This window comes from Macrobrachium nipponense, chromosome 31 (assembly GCF_015104395.2).
Source record: "Macrobrachium nipponense isolate FS-2020 chromosome 31, ASM1510439v2, whole genome shotgun sequence".
Lineage (NCBI taxonomy): Eukaryota > Metazoa > Arthropoda > Malacostraca > Decapoda > Palaemonidae > Macrobrachium > Macrobrachium nipponense.
In genome coordinates, this window is record NC_061093.1 from 54736458 (window position 1) to 54757814 (window position 21357).

Consider the following 21357-nt stretch of genomic DNA (forward strand, 5'->3'; position numbering starts at 1 on the left):
TAATTTATCATTAGTTCACCCTCCTCGTCATATGAATAGCGTTTTCACGTAATGCATTGTTATTAAGAAAATGACAAGTTTGGTCGGCGGAGTAAAATATGGTTCGTTTTCATGAATGGGAGGTTCAGTGAACTCGTTACAAAGCTCGAGAGGGAAAAAGAATATTATTACAAAACAATAAAGTTAAGACGACGAGAAAATGGCAAGGCTAATACAATAAAGAGAGAATGAAAACATCACAATTTTTTTTAAGTAAATTGTATTCTTCCTAACTACAAACCCAGGTCCTTTACAATAAGTAAAACCGTGACTCAAAAGAGAACATGGCAAGGCTAATACAACAATAAAGAATGAAAACCTATAAAAAAACAAACAATCTACAAAATGCAGAAAAAGGAATTGAGAGACTCAACAACAAAAATGTGAAACAATGCCGTGAAATTTTGAAACGACTCAAAGCTAGGCCAAGGTGGCTCGTCACCTCATACGCACATTCCTGTGTGTGTGATCTAGGGCGCAGCGAAATTCAAGTCTGCATTCTTGTTTTACAAAAAACAAACATAGTGCCAAAGGCCAGAGTTACTCATCCTGCGTATAATACTTCCCACTTACGCATTCCTCGCCGTGACAAAGGGCGTATAAGTTGTTACTTATCCCAATTACTGGAAATAAATTAGGCCTATATTACGATCACAATCAGTTTGAAGCAGCAATGCGAAATCTATAAGATATACATCGAGAGAGAGAGAGAGAGAGAGAGAGAGAGAGAGAGAGAGTATAAATACATAATTCCACCAACCGCAACCGGTCTCCAGTTCTCGCCCCTAAATATTACTCGATCAGCGAGCGACGGGTTGGGCGTGTGCTCTAGATTCCAGCGAAAACGACCCACCTCCTTTTAAATCAGCGAAGACGGACAGACACACGGAGACAGAGAGAAGGAAAGAACAAACGCGCTAAATCATCATCATTCCTGAATGAAACAGGGGGCGACGATCAGCCGCCATCATGCGTGAAATTCTCTCCGTCGTGGCTAACTACGCATAAGCAAGGGCTTCGTCTAAACAAGAAATTCGATTCAGAAAAAGAATTGATAGCCGAGTTATTTGCGCCACACAAGTCAGCGCGTACAAGAAGCGGCCTTGCTGGACGGTTCTCAACTGCCATGTCTAGGCTTGACTTTTTTTTTCTTCTTCTTCTTTTTTGACAGTTGTTGAATTCAGTTATATCATGACGGGGTAAAGGCGAGAGGGGAAGGTGTTGTTCTGTGCGTGAACGTCTCTCTCGTCTCTCTCTCTCTCTCTCTCTCTCTCTCTCTCTCATTCTTAATATAAAGCTGACGGTCGGTGTATGTGTACATTCTCTCTCTCTCTCTCTCTCTCCCTCTCTCCAATCTTATATATAAAGCCGACGGTCGGTCTATGAGTGTGTATATGCATATGTTCGCTCTCTCTCTCTCTCTCTCTCTCTCTCTCTCTCTCTCTAATATTCACTATAGACGGCGAAACTACTAGACCCAACTGAACCAAAGTCGCCAAGTAATGGCATTTCTGGGGCTTTGTTCACACAAATGTATAGATCCTTATCATGGATGTTAATAATGAATGGAAATTTTTCGGCGTTAATGACGAGAGAGAGAGAGAGAGAGAGAGAGAGAGAGAGAGAGAGAGAGAGAGAGAGAATGATTACTCCAACATTAAGTGTATGAGTCTAAGAGATATCGACATTCATTTGCCGTCTCCATTTGAATTACGAATATTAAGCGGTAACTCCATGACCTTTCACGAACTATCACAGCAAGAAACTTTGAAAGACTAAATTCGTAATTCATGGTAAATAGAAAATCAAAAATATGAAACAAAGAAGCTATGGATAAACAAACAAAAGCCGTGGGCGCAAGATGTTCGGTATACAGATTTCGCTCTTATATCAAACTACTATTTTCATGAATAGAAAATAAATCTCTTTTTTTTTACGTGACTGTTTCTACGTGAAACGTCTCTCTCTCTCTCTCTCTCACACACACACACACACACACACACACACACACACACGGAGCAACAGCACGTCACAGTAATGGCATTAATGTATGAGAACTTGTGTCCAATCATGACACCGCTAAACACAACCTGTGGAATCGCTTAACCACAGCCCCGTCATGATATATCGACCTAATGCTACCTGTTGATGTCGGAAATGGCGCCCCTGCTACGTTATGCTATCCAGCTGAGAGAGAGAGAGAGAGAGAGAGAGAGAGAGAGAGTTACGAAATTCAAAACTTTTGGTTTGTGACTCAGACACACGCAGTCGTCAGATCAACAGGCATTTGTTTGATTGGTTACGTCATTCAACTTGTAGTACTATGTAAAACGAGCGCTCGGGAAGATATGACCAATACCTTTATATACTTCCCCACTCGGGATTGAACCGGTCTCATTTGCTGATCGTGAGTAATACCACTACATTTTTGAGAGAGAGAGAGAGAGAGAGAGAGAGAGAGAGAGAGAGAGAGAGAGAGAGAGGGCGGAGGGGAACTTTCCAGCCAATTGAAAAAATAAAAGATACATACTGACTGCATGACAAAAAGGAAAACTTTAAGCCGAGGATATGAAGTGGTACTAGCTTGTACTTGAACGAGAGAGAGCGAGAAAGAGAGAGAGAGAGAGAGGGGGGGGGAACTTTCCAAATAAATGAAATGAAACACAAACTGACTGCATGACAAAAGGAAAACTTTAGGCCGAGGATATGAAGTAGTACTAGCTTGTACTTAAACGGGGAGAGAGAGAGTGGTTGGGGTGGGGGGGGGGGGGAGAGGGGAATGCTCAGAGTGGCCTCCTTACAGCCACGAGCAGCGACGGCAGCGGCGGCAGCAGCAGCAGCAGCATCGGACACAGCATTCCTCGTGAGGGAACTAACTAATGACACGCAGCAACGCACAGCCTGGCCAGCCACCATCTGTTTGCTCATTTCGCCGATAGACGGACGGCCGGAGCTCCTCTGTCCTCTCTATCTCATCTACATGCCCCTTTCGAGCACAAGGGACGCCCACGGAGACCAAAGGACGCCCCTCGAGAACGGCATTCGTGATAACGACGAAGGCATTCGATGGGTATGGCCACCAGAGGGTGCTTCTAACGGTCACTCTTCCCACCCTCCCCCCTCCCCCCCCCCCCCCCCAACACCCTCAGCCTCTCGCATGAGGTCACTACGTGCATTGCCCTCACGCAAGGTCTCTACGATGACCTCCCGAAGGTCACAGAGCGGGCATCGAGGGGCCAGTGTTATTTCCTCAACCTCTTCGTGATGTTTTTTCTCGAATTCTTTTTTTTTTTTTGTTTTTTTTTCCTTTCAGAGTATAGCTGGTCATGACGAAGTTTTGGGGTATGAATAATTACGTTCATACATGACTTGAAACACGAAATTAAATCATGTTTACAAAATGGCGGGAAGATTATCTGTAAGAAACCCCGTTTGAATATGAATATATCAACCAATATTATCCATAGCATACTGTTAGACAGTGATAAATCAACCATGGCTCCTACATTTTGCCAAAATTAATAAGGTACCTCTCCAAAATCATCTATAATAAAAATATTCACGATGGAACTGCATTTTTGTTATTCTGACAAAAAAAAAAGACGGACGAACATTTCCGTATCTAACTTGCAAAGGAGTTTGTGTCTCTTGTTCTTGAGCGCGACTTCGTAGTCGTTTAAAGATATTACACACAGTCTCGCCCGCTCGACCCTCACCTTCCAACGACTTTCGACAGTATTATGTCACCGTTCGGGAACCGTCACCAGACCGGACAGCAGTTAATTAGAAAATAGGAGAAAGAAATCAACGCCGGAGAGCCGAGATTCAATTTAATGGGGCTGTTTCACAACTCGGTGGAAGCCTGGAATGGTGGTGGTGGTGGACGTTAGACTCATAAGCTCTTGGACACTTATTAGTACGTCTGTGCGTCTATGTGCTTCAGTTTCGTTCGTACTTCCAGTACGTAATTCTTTTCTGTACATGTGTATATTTACCTCTCCCGTGTGTGTGTGTGCGTGTGTATCATTTACCTCTACTGTAGTCGTTTCTGCTACGTCCGTAAGCCCCTAGTCCTAGTGTGTCTGTCATTTTTGTCCGCCTAGTGTGAAAGCTAGCCTGTGCTCTTCAACGTTACATTAGAAACGTCTGGTGTGTGCGTGTATGTGCGTACGTGCGCGCATGTGTGGGACGCTACGTGTAGGTATGCGTAGAGAGAGAGACAGAGAGAGAGAGAGATGGCAAAGCCCTTAATACCAGCCAGAGACCTACCTACCTACCTCGTTTTTGGGTTGCAGAGAAATTCTTTGGTCAGCACTTATACAAATGGCATATTTCTGGCTAAAACCGTAATGATGTGGTTTTTATAAACTATATATAGATATAATATATATATATTATAGATATATATATTATATTAATATATATATATATTATATATGTGTGTGTGTGTGTGTGTGTGTGTGTATGTATATGAGCACATTATTTCATGAAAAGAAAACGAAGCCGAGAGACTACGTATTTCAATCACAGCTCTGACTCATTCCCGGGAATTCGGGAATATTCCGGGAAATTTGGGAATTCCCGTGACACGCGAGGGGAGTTCCACTTGCGCGAAGTAATATTTCTACTCCGTTTGTTATTATTCTTTTTCTTTTTTCTCTCTTGGGTATAGCCAAGACTCCTGGTAGATATCTGGAGTTTGTAAACTTCATTTTTTGTTCTCTATCGTAAAAATATAGCAGTACTGGAGCAAGAAAACTTCAGTCTAACAATAAATTTTAGCAACATGAATACGTCCAACCTAATACACGTTCCATCTGCAAAGTTAAGTGGTTTACCCGAGAGCCTATATTATTTTTATTATGTATTTATATAGATAAAAAAAACAATAAAAATCTAGGAGAGTTTTGATGAATAATTATATATATATTATAATGTATATATAGTATTATATATAATATATATATATATAATAGATATATTATATATACATAGATAAATTATTATAATATTATCTATATATATACTGGTAAAAATGTTGTTACAACGGAAAAACAAGCATTCTTCTACTAAAAGGAGCCCATACAAACGTCAAAACATAGAGAGAAAATACTATATTTCAGGGACTACTGTCTCTCTCTTCTGAAGAGAGACAGCAGTCTCAGAAATATAGTATTTTCTCTATATATTTTGGCGTTTTTATGGGCTCCTTTTATTATTATATATATATATATCATATATTATATATATTATATATAATAATAATATATATATTATATATCTACAGTGACCAATCTAAGACATAGTATAATTCCAAGATCAAGATATCCCAACCACTATCACTATATGTAACCTTTTTATTCAGCGTATTCAAATATAACATAAATTTAAAATGTTGAACCACATGCCCACAAAATCCCTTATATATATATATAACCACAGAGTAGCTCTGCCCAACGACCAGGAGACCGAGGCATTCCTCAGGGCAGTAAGTACCACCTGATGCCCCATTAAAGGACACCCTGGGACACTTCAGGTGTTGTAAAAATGCAGGGAATCTCGAGGAATCGGGGGATGGATTCCAAGGGCTGCTAAGGATACAGTGACGACGACAGGAGTTATCACTCTTGAAGGCATTCCCAAAATTCCCAGGATCCGGCGTAGGCCAGACGGACGCCCCCCCCCCCCCCCCCCACCGCCCTCCGCAACCAACCCCAGCCCCCTTCTCTTCCTATGCTTTGAGAGAGAGAGAGAGAGAGCGAGAGTTACAAGGATTAGGATGCCTCAAAGACTTGTTAGTCCATCCGAGGAGACATCGTGAGCTCGCTTATCTCTATAGAGAGAGAAATCTAAGATATCAGGATAATTGATATTATCAGAGAGAGAGAGAGAGAGAGAAATCTAAGATATCTGGATAATTGATATTATCAGAGAGAGAGAGAGAGAGAGAGAGAGAGATAAATATCTAAGATATCTGGATAATTGATATTATCACAGAGAGAGAGAGGGAGAGAGAGAGATAAAAATCTAAGATATCTGGATAATTGATATTATCACAGAGAGAGAGAGAGCGAGAGAGCGAGAGAGAGAGAGAGAGAGAGCGAGAGAGACGCATAAATCTAAGATATTGAATAATTTATATTATCTAGGATATCTAAATTATCAATATTATCATACACGAGAGAGAGAGAGAGAGAGAGAGAGAGAGAGAGAGAGAGAGAGAGAGAGAGAGAGAGAGAGAGAGAGATGAAACAAACGCGAATTTTTCAAAATAACGCCACATCTGGGTAAACGCATTTAACATAATCACTTGACATATATACCTAGCAATAAAACAATGACGCTTCAATACGACTTTGTATACAATAGATATAGGGAATCCGATGTAGGTCACTGCTGCCCTACAGATCTGTGGCTGAATTTACTTTATATATTAAAAAAAAAAAAATCATAAGTGAAAGCACAATGAAGGCTGTGACTGTTAGAATAACGAATAGAATATTGAGGTCTTAATTGCTGAAACGGGTGGAAAGTAGGATGGAAGAGAGAGAATACGAAAGGAGGTACAGTAAAAGGAACGAAAGATTTTGCAGTTGAGCCTACACAAACAAAACATTTTAAGTAACGCCTACGAACTGTGGGCACTACCACCCTATACGTAGGCGTGGGCCAGCGACCGTTGTCTTTGATTTGACGAAGGTAGTAATGACGTCATTATGTTTGTAAAAAAAAAAAAAAAGGTAGGTGAAAGGACACGAATAAAGTCATTATATTATTTGTTTAAAAAAGTAGGGGAAAGGACACGAATCAAGTACTACAATTAAGAAATAAAGTAGCGTAATTAAAAACTTAATTCGAAGCTGATGACTATCCTTTTTTTTAAGTATACTTCACGGTCATAACTCAAGATAGATTTCCCCAAATTTACAGAAAAAAACACAGTCTTCCGTTTATAATGAACCATAATGTTCCTAAAGCATTGTAATTTCCGGTCCACACCACAGTAAATTCATGAATAAAAAAGCGGTGGAGAGAGAGAGAGAGAGAGAGAGAGAGAGAGAGAGAGAGAGAGAGAGAGAGAGGAAAAACTTCGCCGCTGTACTATGAAGCAATTGCTAGAGAGAGAGAGAGAGAGAGAGAGAGAGAGAGAGAGAGAGAGGAAAAACTTCGCTGCTGCACTATGAAACAATTGCTCGAGAGGGTGGAGAGTCAGACGGAAGAAAGAGAATATGAACGGAGGTACAGTAAAATGAACGAAAGAGGTTACACTAGGAGCCGAAGAGACGCTGGCAAAGACGCTTACGTTATATGCTTACAGTGCACCATCCAGTAGTGAACTACTGCGGTCAAGTAACCACTAGGTATACTTAATCGTACTTACACGTAAATATAGATACCTGCTCAATTCATTCTTAACCTTTTTCTTTTTGCATGCGTAATAAATATAAATATATAAATAAATAATATATAGATACCTGCTCAATCATAACCTTTTTTCTTTTTGCATGCGTAATAAATATAAAATAATATAAATAAATAAATACTATATAATATTATATAATATATATATATATATATATATTATAATACATATATAATACTATAAAAGGAGCCCATAAAAACGCCAAAATATAGAAAGAAAATACTATCTACCTGAAGAGAGAGACAGCCGTCTCTGAAATATGGTATTTTCCCTATATATTTTGGCATTTTTATGGGCTCCTTTTATTAGATGGAGTTCTATTGTAACAGAACATATTTATTGGAAAGTATTCAACATTCCCCAACGTCTGAATAATACAAAAAAAAAATAATAATAAAAAATAAAATAAAAACATGGCTGACATTTTCGTAAGTGATTACGGTAGCCTGTTTTCTCTCTCTCTCTCTCAACCATTCGCCCTATATCATATAATTCGACCCGACCGCATCTCCGTGCTCGGGCTGACGAGCACGGTCTCGAACCGTCAACCTCTGCACGTCTCCGTACGTGCTGCAACGTCTAAACCTTCTGCTGCTGCCTTGTACGTGCAGTTAAAGAAAGGGACTGCGCTCATTGGTTTTCAGGCTAGTAACTTTTTCTTATCTATCAGGCGGTTTTCCTGGAATTGCTAATACGTGATTAGCTGGTTTAGATTAATGGTGTCTATTTTTTTCATTTTTTTCTCTCTTTCTTATTTTACATCCTGCAATAAACCTATCAGGATACGAAACAGTTTTTGTGGCACGCTTTCTTGGCGTGTTTTGTTTTTTACTTTGCTAGTATAAGAACAAGTCCATCTTTTCCATCTGTCTTTCTTTTTCTGTCTACACACACACACACACACACACACACACATATATTGTTATGTATATAATTATAGATTATTATTATATATTCTATATATATTATTATATTAATATGTATTTTATTATGTATATTATGTTTATATATACGTCCATAGTTTACCATTATTTTTTTTGCAGGCATGGGTGGGCACCCATACACCAGTAGTATAGAAGACACACACACACGCACACATAAAGGATACGTTGTTTCATCTTGCATACGTTTAGTTAATGTGTTGTTCGGCAATTCTTTTTTTTTTTTTTTTTGGAGGGGAGGGGGGGGGGAGTACGAGGTTTTTCGTTCAGGTCTTTTTAAAAATAAAAAATAAAAAAAGGCTGCAACCATCACAGCCGATTACCATCGAGGTGCTGTACACTTTTGCTCAGTAAGTCACCAACGACCATAACGAAATATGAAAAGTATATATATATATATATATATACGTGTGTGTGTGTGTATATGTGTGTGTGTGTGTGTGTGTTTCACTTACACAAGCAATAATAACTGGTAAAAGTTTTGGGGTTCATGGAATGAAGAGAATATAAAACAACGGAAGGAAACAAAAAAGTATCGAATTCTCTCTATCTTTATCTTTTTTTTCTTTCTTTTTTTTTTCGCGGGCAATCGATTCACATTTGGCATTTCACGTACTGCAGAGAACAGCTGCCTTGAGACAGATATCAAAATGTACCTATTGCTCTTCGTGTTTTGTTTTTTTTTTTCTTCTTTTTTTTAAGAGCGACTCCAACTCTTTTGTCTGTATGCCTCAAGACGTGATCGAAGAGAGAGAGAGAGAGAGATAGGAGAGAGAGAGAGAGAGAGAGAGAGAGAGAGAGAGAGAGAGCACCAAAAACATATTACTAAAAATCCAACGTCAATGTGTCATCGGGTATTGAAGTCTTCACAGTAAACAAGACGTCTTACATAACACCTTCTGTAGCCACGCCCCGCGCAAGCAAGCATGGCACATATACTACATATACTAGATACTACTATCTATATATATATACATATATATATATATAATATATATCTACAGTAGGTATAATATTGTCTATATGCATTGTTGCGGGTTCGCTAACCTTTTGACATGATCCATTCGTATACATGCCTGATAATACATTGAATATACCACTAATCTACAAAGCATCAGGATACTTGAAACCTTTTCGCTTCCGCCTCGTAATGATGCCGAAAAAGCAAAAAGAAGATAAATAGGAAAAACCTTAACGAACTGTAGAAACTCATTTAGAAGCTAAATCCTCTGCCACCTAATTATACTACTGCTGTCTTTACCACCTCAGTTTGGGTGAAGTTGTCAGGCTGGCTACTGACTCCAAGGAGCCACTCGCAATTGGTTTCAGTTTCTTGATACTTCTCAACACTGCTCTACAGTGTATGCGTTCTAATACTATATATCTATTTGTGCTTGATCTTTCGACTTTTCACAGTCACTGTTCCAAGTCAGCACGCAGACATTATATACCAAAAGACCAAACGTAATTCGGGAAGAACATTTCAGAATATTCTAAGAACACACAGAGAGAGAGAGAGAGAGAGAGAGAGAGAGAGAGAGATTGCCTTGGGTTTTAATTCCCCTGGGAAGTTAGTGACGTCGTTGCATCTCACGTGGTGTACTGTCAGCATGACTTAAGGTTCTTTGCAGCGTTCATTCGCCACCCCACATACCTTTAACCACTAGCATTCCTTTTACTGTACCTCTATCCATATTCTCTTCCTTCTATCTTACTTCCGTCTCTCCTGGGTTTTCCATCCTGTTAAGCTTTCAATCCTTTTTTTACTGTCGATCTGCCTTTCCAGCACCGGATGACCTCACGGGTTCCAGCGATTGTCCTGGAGTCTAATGTTCCATAATCTTCGAAGATCTTAAAGTGCGTGGGAGAGAAAGGATTGGTGGAAGGGTGACCGCTGCCTCGCCAACACCTGTGCAGTCAAGGAACAGGTGTGTGTGTGTGAGGAGACACTTGTCGCTCCCAATCAAGGCGTGGGAGGGAGGGAGGGAGGAGGGGGAGAGGGGAGGGAGGGAGGTGAAACTGAGTCTCTAAACGTATTTGCGGTTAACCGGGTTATTAATAATTCATACAGAGCTGATTTAGATCTGGATATATAACGTAAAATATGTCACGTAAGAACGTCACAGTAAATCACGAACGGTAGAATTAACCTTTGGCTGAATATATAATGTAACTGAAAAGTAAACATCAAACTTCAGTGTCAGATTACCTTAAATAATTACTAAATTATCAATCAACTAATATATAATATAACTGAAAAGTAAACATGTAAACATCAAACTTCAGTGTCAGATCAGATTACCTTAAATAATTAATAAATCATCAATCAACTACCGGCTGCTTAATCATTATAATCGTATATTTCCCTTCCTGAATTTCATATCTAACAGTTTATGACGCAAAGCGATTTGCATTAACTCGGCCTTCTCTCTATCAACTTGTTTCTTATGGATTACAGGCTGAAATAGAATTTTAAAAACTGGTTGGTTATGGATCACAAGCGGAAATAAAATTTTAAAAACTGGTTGGTTATGGATTACAGGCTGAAATAAAATTTTTAAAACTGGTTGGTTATGGATTACAGGCCGAGATGAAATTTTAAAAACTGGTTGGTTATGGATTACAGGCTGAAATGAAATTTAAAAAACTGGTTGGTTATGGATTCAGGCCGAGATGAAAATTTTAAAAAACTGGTTGGTTATGGATTACAGGCTGAAAATAAAATTTTTAAAACTGGTGGTTATGGATTACAGGCCGAGATGAAATTTTAAAAACTGGTTGGTTATGGATTACAGGCTGAAATGAAATTTAAAAAACTGGTTGGTTATGGATTACAAGCGGAAATAAAGTTGAAAAACTGGTTGGTTATGGATTACAGGCTGAAATAAAATTTAAAAAACTGGTTGGTTATGGATTACAGGCTGAAATGAAATTTAAAAATCTGGACGGTTATGGATTACGGGCTGAAATAAAATTGTAAAAACTGGTCGGTTATGGATTGCAAACGGAAATAAAGCTAAAAATTAATGTAACCGTTGAAATTAGATATGAGACCAGATCTAAGATTAGAAAAGTTACGACTTCAGCAATTAAAAGAATGACAAGTGTCATTTGGGACGAATGGTTTGTGGGCGTGATATAAATATTAATAACCAAATTCTACTCAAAAACCTATAGTTTCGTAAGCAAGCAAGGGCAAAAAAAAGCTGCATTCACACTCTTCGTGAACACTACTACAGTCCACTCGTACTTGGCTCCAACCACGCAACAATATTCCTCCATGAAATTCAAATTTAAAGCAATGACAGTTTCTCAAACGTCTAGTGAACACACGAGTTAACTATGTGATGCTTGTGTCATTAATACACGTTAGAAAATAATAATAATAATAATAATAATAATAATAATAATAATAATAATAATAATAATAATAATAATAAAATAATAATAAATAAATTAGGGAAAAATGGATAAGTATCAAGATCTGAAAATAGAAAGATAAGGATATGGATATGCCAGTGGAAATTGTACCCATAATCATAGGAACACAAGCCACGATCCCAAGATCCCTGAAAAGGAATCTAGAAATACTAGAGGCTGAAGCAGCTCCAGGACTCATGCAGAAGAGTGTGATCCTAGAAACGGCGCACATAGTAAGAAAAGTGATGGACTCCTAAAGAGGCAGGATGCAACCCGGAACCCCACACTATAAATACCACCCAGTCGAATTGGAGGACTGTGATAGAGCAAAATAAATAAATAAATAAATAAATAAATAAATAATAATAATAATATTTTGTTAGAGGAACCTTTTTTAAACAAATTCTGTTGAATAAAATGACAGATTAAATCACTGAATTTTGTCATTTTATTCAACAGAATAATTAATAATAATAATAATAATAATAATAATAATAATAATAATAATAATTGAACCACGTAATCCGCTACCGTTCAGCATTGCCGAGATATCATACAGATGTCTCAGCATTTAAAAAGCTCGGAGATCACGTCGGCAGATTAGGCTGAGCGGGTAGCCCCCTGGTCAGTCATGCGTACAACTGCAACATTATTAGTATGTCCTAGAAGCCCTTCCATAAAGTTGGCATTTACTTCGCGGGAAGTAAGAGACAGAATCAGTGTCTCTCTCTCTCTCTCTCTCTCTCGTTGAAGGACAGTGTTTTATGGAACTCGCTCGCTCTTTCTCTAGTCAATATCGTCTCTCTCTCTCGTTGATACACAGTGTTTTACAGTGCGCGCTCTCTCTCTCTCTTTCTCTAGTTCATATCGTCTTCTCTCTCTCTCTATGATAGAGTGTTTTACGGAGCTCTCTCTCTCTCTCTCTCTCTCTCTCTCTAGTCAATATCTTTCTCTCTCTCTCTCTCTCTCTCTCTCTCTCTCTCGTTAATATCGTCCTCTCTTCTCTCTCTCTCTCTCTGTCGTTGATACAGTGTTTTACGGAACTCTCCTCTCTCTCTCTCTCTCTCTCTCTCTCTCTCTCTCCAAAAACAGACACATAAGCATTTAGGCACGTAGCCCCCCCAAATAAAAGATCGGCTATAAATCAAAGTGTAAGTCAAGGTCTATAAGTTTGGCAGTCGAAGTTGACAGTCGAAGCAAATAACATGATTTTCCATTCCAGAAAGGTTTCCTCCCTTTGTCTATTGTATCAGGAACTCATGATAGCCCAAACACGTGCCAACCAACTGGCAATCACCTTTAAAAGCCTGCTATTATCTGTCCCCTTTAAACAACATGAAAAAAAGAAACAAAAAATAAGTCCAGGGAAAATCTGTCTGGCCCATTAATATAAAGTATGGCAACAGCGAATAAACATCATCAGGGTATATATATATATTATATATATATATATATATATATATATATATATATATATATATTATATTGTTCAGCCCTAAGCAACAGACCCAATTGTTCTGGTATAGCCCTGAATGCTATTCATCAAATGTCGATCGTTTGAACGAAAATAAAATGGCTTTTTTTTTCTTAATCGAACGGTTATCCTTCTATAAATAACTTTTGTAATCACCGTATAGACTTTATTTTGAATAATATATTCAAAGGTATGACTCCTAGCATGCATTTAATGGTATGTTAAAGCTGCAGTAACGCTACGTTTAGAATCACGGACTTAATAACCGTCATATTCTACGCACTTGGAAGAAATTAATTTAACGAACCAAAATATAAGATTAAAATCTATTTGATGTAACATTAAACTAGTGTGATACATCAAGCCATAAATAAAAAAGGAATTAAAAAAACGTCACATTTGAGCATTTCGCAATTGCTGTATTCATTAAGGCTAAGCACATGAATGAAATGCCAGTAATTTACGACCAGGATACAACTATAACAAGGAGATGAACACGCTTCTTTCTGCCAAGGCTGATTCAACGATAAGAAAAATAAACTCATGTAACAGCGTTACACTCGTTGCGTGTCATGCTCCATTTCAAAATCATGTTGAACATCAGTCATGCTACACATAAATATTAACAGAATGACTCCCGAGTACTTTAAGTAAAAAAAACAGAAGGAAATTAAATTACTACAAGTCTTGGAGAGTTACACTTCGTCGTATGGCTGGCTAGGGACTAAACACACAAAGCCAGAAGCCCCCAAATATCTTTTATTTTGAAAACGTCATGTCATGGTTATTGACAATATTTGACGACTAGGTAAACATTGCTAATCTACCCAAAAATAACTTTGCTTATTACATCCAAGTAAAAGAAATTGCTTAAAAACAGAAAAAATAAAAACAAACAAGTAAAAAAGACAAAAAAAAAAAAGTGTTGCTTAAAAACAGAAAATATAAACATGGAAAAGTTTTAAATGAAGACAGACCTACAATTCGTCAGATAGAATCCTAGCAGTGCTTCGCAACACCTATATCTGTACCTAAGACAACACTTGTCACCAATCACAACATGCAGAAATTAATTTGAGTACTCTCTATAGAACGGTTTGTCATTTATGAAATAGAAACAATATGAAAGATTGTTGTTCAAAATCAATGAAACTACAGAGAAAGAAACCATCAATCCATGAAGACGACAGCAATGAATTATTACAAAAAAGTAACATAGTGTCAAGTAGAATAACAATACACCTTAATCTTTATGTGAACAAAATAAACCAACGACACTTTAACCCCTCTGTCACAAGAACAGAAGAAATTCTTACAATATGAATCATTATGCATCCACTCGCCTAAAGTACAAATTTTGTCCTTTATAATATACTCCAGTGACTAGACAACATATGTGTGTAGCGTACATATATGAGAGAGAGAGAGAGAGAGAGAGAGAGAGAGAGAGAGAGAGAGAGAGAGAGAGAGAGAGAGAGAGTAAAGGAACATCACATATGCCACTCTGTTTAATCTATAATTAAACAGAAATTATCACAACTAGGCTCCAAACTCCATGACGAAATGTGTATCAAAATCGAACTGCGAAAACGTCATTATCGGGGATAGGCCTCATTTTACAACACTGTCACGTTTATTGTTTTTAAAGCCGCTACCAGTGACTTATTTAACGACAATAATTGCAAAAAGAAATTTCCTTGATTAAATCAAAGGACAAGGCAAACTGCTTTAAAACGAAATATCCATGAACATTAAAAGACACGCACACATGACTAGTTCATATCAAAATGAACTAACTAAGTTCAGTCACGATAAAACTGTTGACAAGCATTTATCACTTACACCATCATTACAATCACAATCATTCTCTGTTGTTATCAAATTCACTGACTACATTAACTGACTCAAGATTGTGGTGACATCCTCTGGACTTTGGATAGTTTTTCTTTGTGAATGTTAACGTATTTTTTATTTGCATTTTCTGACGTGTATGAGAGAGAGAGAGAGAGAGAGAGAGAGAGAGAGAGAGAGAGAGAGAGAGAGAGAATGATCACAGGTAACATACTTTTATGATAATTATCACACCAGCAACACGTTACTGAACTTTTTATATGCATCGCCATAAAAGTGCGTGACAGTCATCGATTATTACCTCGACATGAAAGTATTTTTATTATATTCACAAGATCGGACCGGATATATACGTTTTATTTGTTTCCAAGTAAACGTCGCCAGTAATCACTATGAAACTTACTTACTTTGACATTTATAGGGTAAGATCTTTTCTCGCGTGCAAGGGAGTCTTTTAAATCTTCACGCTAGATTAAGCTCGTCAAAGTTACCTTTAATTAATCACTCTACTTTGTGTTTTGAATGATTTTGTTGACAAGTTCACAAACAAAGTAACACGTCAGATAACCAAAGGACTCTTTCGCCTTACCTTTAAGCTCTTGCAGCGAGGGTCAAGAAAGCTGGCGACGTGGTGGAAGGGCGTGAGTGCAAGGGCGTCTGTGAACTTGCTTGCCAGATGCTGCTTCAGCTGCCTCAAGGGCAAGGACGCCGAGGGCGCGGCACACAATTGCAGGAGCTTAGCTCTGCAGAGGACAGCTTGGTTGAGGGTAGGCCTTAAGCTGTCTCGCACCGTCAGGAGACATCTCTTCACCCCCGTCAGGAGCTCGGACACTTCTTGATAGAAGCGCCGTTCCCCGAGGAGAGTGGCTCCCGCCTCACAGCCAGCCATGACTGCGCAGAGTTCGTCGTGGTGCCCCGTGATAAAGTTGAGGGCGTGAAGAAGGGCGTCCCATCTCTTCACCTCGTGAGGCTGAAGTCCGCAGCTAGAGACGCCCGACACATCCGAATCCGCCAAGAAGGACAGGATGGCCGCGACGTCGTCACAGATCTGGCGGTAAGAGGGCTCCTCCGTAAGGGCATCCAGCACCTCCTCCACGGCGTGCCAAACGCACCTCACGCCCACCACGCCCGATTCCGACGGCGTGCCCCTGTCGCTCACGACTGTCACGTGTTTGTCTCTTAGGGCTGCTGGAACCCACACATCACTGAAGAACTCTGACAGAAGACCCGTTACGGCCTCGTCCTCCGTCTCCTGTTCGATCACCCGATGTGCCCCGAGGGCGTAGCTGCGGAGTTCGAATTTGGGCGTTATAAAGTGGATGGCGCCCGAGAGTAACCTGAGATCGGTATTGTGGTGGAGGGAGAGACATAAGTTGGTCTGGTCCAAGACAGATCTGGCGATGACAGAGCGAGAATCCCCGGCCATCGGCGTCAGGTAGGTGTTGAGCAGTTGACGCGCCGAGGGCAGGGGCTCCTCCTCCCGGAAGGTGCCGTGGGCGGCCCCGAGATTCAAGATGGTCCAGACGAGTCTCTGGAAGGCGTTGGAATCCAGAGACGACGCCGCCACCAGATCTTGACACATGTATCTCACCAACGCCCTCGCCACGCCTGCCATGGCGGCGTTGGGCGCCATGGGCGTTTCCCCTGGAAGACGCCCTCCATCGCTGTCTCGACGGAGGGATAAACTGAGAGGCGACCCCTGCGGTGAAATTGGGTGGACGGCATGGGCGGGAGAATGGGCGTGGACCGTGGGTGGAGGAGAATCCCCAAGGCGGGGGTCAACTTCCGTGGTGGGCGCGACGGAGTCTTCGTGTTGACGGGAATGGATATCTGTCGAGGAACAACGGTGCCTGAGCAGACCTCCTGTACCGCTGTATTTCGTGTAGGTCACCACCTTCAGGCAGCTCTTGCAGGCAGCGAAGGGTCTAGGGACACCGTCCACGCAAACCACTGAGAATCGCACCCACACATCCGATATATAATGAGACCCGCCTGAATCCTTGTCGGTGAGCGTGACTCTCGAAGACCCACTGCTGACCAACTGTTGCACGACCTCTTTCGTTAACCCTCCTGTAGAAGTGTCGCTGCCGCCGCCGCTGGGACTGTCTTCATGGACCCGATGGTGCCAACTGTACCTGATGGGAGAGGCTGAGCCTCTGAGATCCTCCGGGTGGGAGCTGTCACTCGTGTCGGCGCGTTCCTTCTTCACCGTTCCTCTCCCCCAGCAGGAGCTGCTTGCCTCGGGACTGCCTGGATCTCCTCCTCCTCCTACAGTTTCCTCCTTCACTGTGACTTCGAATCGCGCTCTCTTCGCCTCCTGCTCCTCTCTTTCTCTCTCTCTCTGCTGCTGTTGCTGCTGACGGTGTATGTGTTCGAGATGAGAATGGTGCAACTGCTGCTGGAGGTGCTGAAGGCGCTGAGGGTCAGCGAAGAGGGCTGTCGCGTTGGCTATGTTGAGCGCAGTCAAGGGATGGGCAGCAGCGGCAGCAACCAGCTGCGGCAGCTGCAGGAATCTTAAGTCTATGGGAAACGAAGGAGGAGGGTTGCCCGTCTTCCTTTTCCTACTCCCGACGGAGGCGGTGGCGGTGGTGGTCGGCTGCGCCGCGGTAGGTGGCGAACCGGTGCTCGTCGGGGGACGCCCTCGAGGTTATGGTGGTAAGGGACACGGGCGACGACCTGGCGCTCCCTCCGTCGCTATGCTGCTGCGCCCCGGCCACCTCGCCCTTGAAGATGAACTCATCCTTGACGCTGTCGTTCGCGTAGTTCTCGCTCTTGAGTTCCGCCTTGAGGGTGGCGGCTGTCGTATCTACGGGAAGGTTGAGCTTTGCGGAGAGCTTGACAGCGCGGTTGACTGGGGACCTCTCCGACAGGGGATTACAGGGGTGGCGCAGCAGGCTGGCCGTGCCACTGCGGGAGTCGCAGTGTAACACTCGGAAACATACTTTGCACACGGCGAAGGGGCGAATCACATGGTCTACTCGAACGCGGTAATAGAACTTCCAAGCATCAGCCCTGGCCTTCTGGTTAATCTCCAACTCGAGGCGATCGGAATGCTCAAGAATTAACCTTTCGATCAGCGTCTTGTCCACGACCTCTGTCATATTCGCACTGGCCCACGCCAAGCACACAACTGGCTCGGCTATGTGCGCGTGCGTGAGTGTACTGTAGAATGTTGTCACGGTCACACGCACGACTAAGAACGTGACGGGAAATTATAAGATTGTTCTAGCGAGCGAAAAACACTGGGACACGGTGAACACTTAAACTCTCGACTCTCAGTTGCATTTCGTCGAATCACAATCACCTCGAAATAAAACACACCACATCATGACGGAGAAATGCGAAACACCACTGGTACTACTTTAAAACTCATAAAAACAAGTCCCTCAGAAAGATAGAGGAGGGGGGTGGTTGGTTCGGGAAGCGTTGCGCGCTGGCTAGAACGCACTTTGGCTCGGCAGCCTCTGGATGTTGATTCGTCACGGAGGCGGGTGAGTCAATACGAGGGACCCACGTGACGGGATCAGCTCTACCTCACTCTCTGCCTCACGCCTCCTCACGGCGGCAGAGCAGCAGCAGCAGCGGCGGCGGCGGCGGCGGCGACAGCCCTTCCTTCTTCTTCTTCTTCTTATTCTCTTTCCCCTGCTCACTCCCTCCCATGCCCCTTCCCCCGTTCTTCCTAGCCCCTTCACTCACGACATAGTGCGTTAGGGGACCAGGCGACGCTAGGCGAACTGCTGCCACCACCGTCGCCAACAATCATCGCCTCCGAGAGAGCCAGCTGACGGGTGGTGGTGGTGCGTGCAATCGGCCGTCGAAGAGGGACCCGCCAATATCTGATCGATTGATCAACGAACGGCCCCGGTCCTGTAGCGAATTCCGAGCGTGGATTTCAACGCAGGACGTCGACAGTCACTCATTTATTCCATTTCAACGGTCACTGGCCATTTACCCGCCCGAGAAGGTGGGCCTTGTAGCAGGGTTAACGTGGACCCCGCTAAGTTGGGTTACATAAATGGCGGAGCTATGCAGTCCCATAAACAGCCGCGGCCGGTGATGGTGGAGGAGAAGGAGGAGGAGGAGGAGGAGGATGGGGATGATGGGGGGTGGGAGGAGTAGGAGGGGGGAGGAGGTGGTAGTGGTCAGACCAGACCCCCGGACCAATCACAATCATTCACTGAACTTCGTCCCGGTTCTGTTTGTTTACGTTCAGCATCACTGTACAAGGCCAAGCCAAGACAACACAACCGATGGCAACTAACGCTCCTCTCTCTCTCTTTCTCTCTCGCTCTCTCTCTCTATCTCTAGCTCTCTCTCTCTTCCTCCGAATGGCGATATCACCGGAATCACGCACAGACAGACTCACGCAGTGCCAATCAAACGAGCGAGAGAAGAGACCAACTTCACGGTACCAACGAGTGAGCGAAAATGCCCTTCGCCGACGGTCTTAGCGGTAATGTGATGGCTAGTACGAGGTGGTGGTGGAGGAGGTAGGAGTGTTTGGGCTCCTCCCAATCGAGGTGGTAACCGAAGGAGAAGGCGAATTGTGGGGGGTAGGGGTGTCGGGAGAAAGAGGGAAGAAGTAGAGGGAGGGGGAGATACGGACGGCAGCAGGCAGCTAGTGGCCATGCTTCCAATACTAATTAGGATCCAACTCGCCACCACCAAGTTAAAACCGCAAACGCTGAAACTACCCCATTTCAGACGCCCCATTCTTTATAAGCCAGCCCATTTCAGAAACAATTTCGAACCCTCCCCCCATTCATTCGCACTCCAGTCAAAAGAATGGGTAATTGAATATCCCATTCAGCAGCGACTCCGTGTCCACACTATTCATTCATTATTATTATACGCTTCAGATCGTAATCCCATTCATGCCCACAAACCATTTCAGATTTAGACACTATTTCAGTGAATTATTCCCCACCGAGTTCATTCATTTCAAAACCCATTCATCTCTGTATCTTTATTTATGGATTTATCACGTTCCTAACTTTCGTGATTCAGTTCATACATCTCTGTATAAGATAAATATTTGGCTTCAAGTTCAGATATCCCTTTTTTTATTCCACTATACTTAATGTTACTTTTCATCCACATTATATATATATGTATATATATATATATATATATATATATATATATATATATATATATATATATAATATATATATATATATATATATAATTTTCTTTCTCAGTCCTTATCTCGGTAATCTTTCGTGAATATTTTATTGAACAAAAACTTAAAGGGGAAAAATAAGTTCAATAACTCCTTTCATTCTGAGAGGAAATAAATATTGCATCGTAAAACGATGCAGAGTCGAGAGATCCAGCACCGAGATTGATCACTGATAAAGGAAATTATTCAATTTTAATGTTAGAATTATTTTTCAAGCCTGCTTATTTGCATTATCAATTGCGTGACACTCTTACTTAATACCTGTAAAAATGTTTTTTTTAATAAAACAAATAAATGGTAGACATTTTAATTCGGTGCTATTTCTACATGTTTTCCACTTAAAACTAAAAAAAAAAAAAACACTCACTCAAACAAATGGAGAGCGATGAATATTCACATTATAAAAACATATTCAGTCAATTTTGAGAATGAGCATTGTAGATATATATCTAAATAATAAAAATATATCACTACAATGAAACAATGTTTTACAATCGAGTTAAATTTCCCTCAACTTTGCAATAACGACAGTCTACGGGTTGCCAACTCGACGTTTTAGAAGTGTTTGTCCATCCGGTCACGACTATAATAGTCTAGTGACTCTAGTCACTATTTAATAAGTAAGAAGGAGAAGAATTAATCAAGACCTTCGGAACAGTACGTAGCATCCTTATGGTCGAGAACTGCATCTCCTATACTACGGTTTCTTTTGATGACGTGAATACGCTAATTACCATATACGTATCGTTCACAAATGTGGATTTAAGGTTTACCTCTCATAATAATTACCATAAAATAGAAAAAGAAAAGATAAACTTAGATATTATTAAGACAAAGTGTAAATATTCATAAGAGAAAAACTTGGATTTACTGTTTACCTCTTAGAAAAATGTAAAACGAAATAAAAAAAGAAAAAGAAAAGATAAACTATGATATTCTTAAGAAAAAAGTGTCAATATTCATCTGGGTAAAACTTGGATTTACGGTTTACTTCATAAAAAATGTAGCACAAAATAAGAAGAAAAGA

The 21357-nt window shown here is 41.2% G+C and overlaps 1 protein-coding gene across 1 annotated transcript in view; it reads right to left on the reverse strand.

The window, feature by feature from the left end:
• Window positions 1–19590, reverse strand: part of LOC135206976 (uncharacterized) — a 63190-nt gene extending 43600 nt beyond the window's left edge. Inside the window, 2 exon segments of the mRNA XM_064238534.1 lie at window positions 15738–17780; window positions 17782–19590. Of these exon segments, the coding sequence (XP_064094604.1) occupies window positions 15738–17780; window positions 17782–18249 (2511 nt within the window). The 5' untranslated portion in view covers window positions 18250–19590.
• Window positions 19591–21357: the final 1767 nt, after the last annotated feature.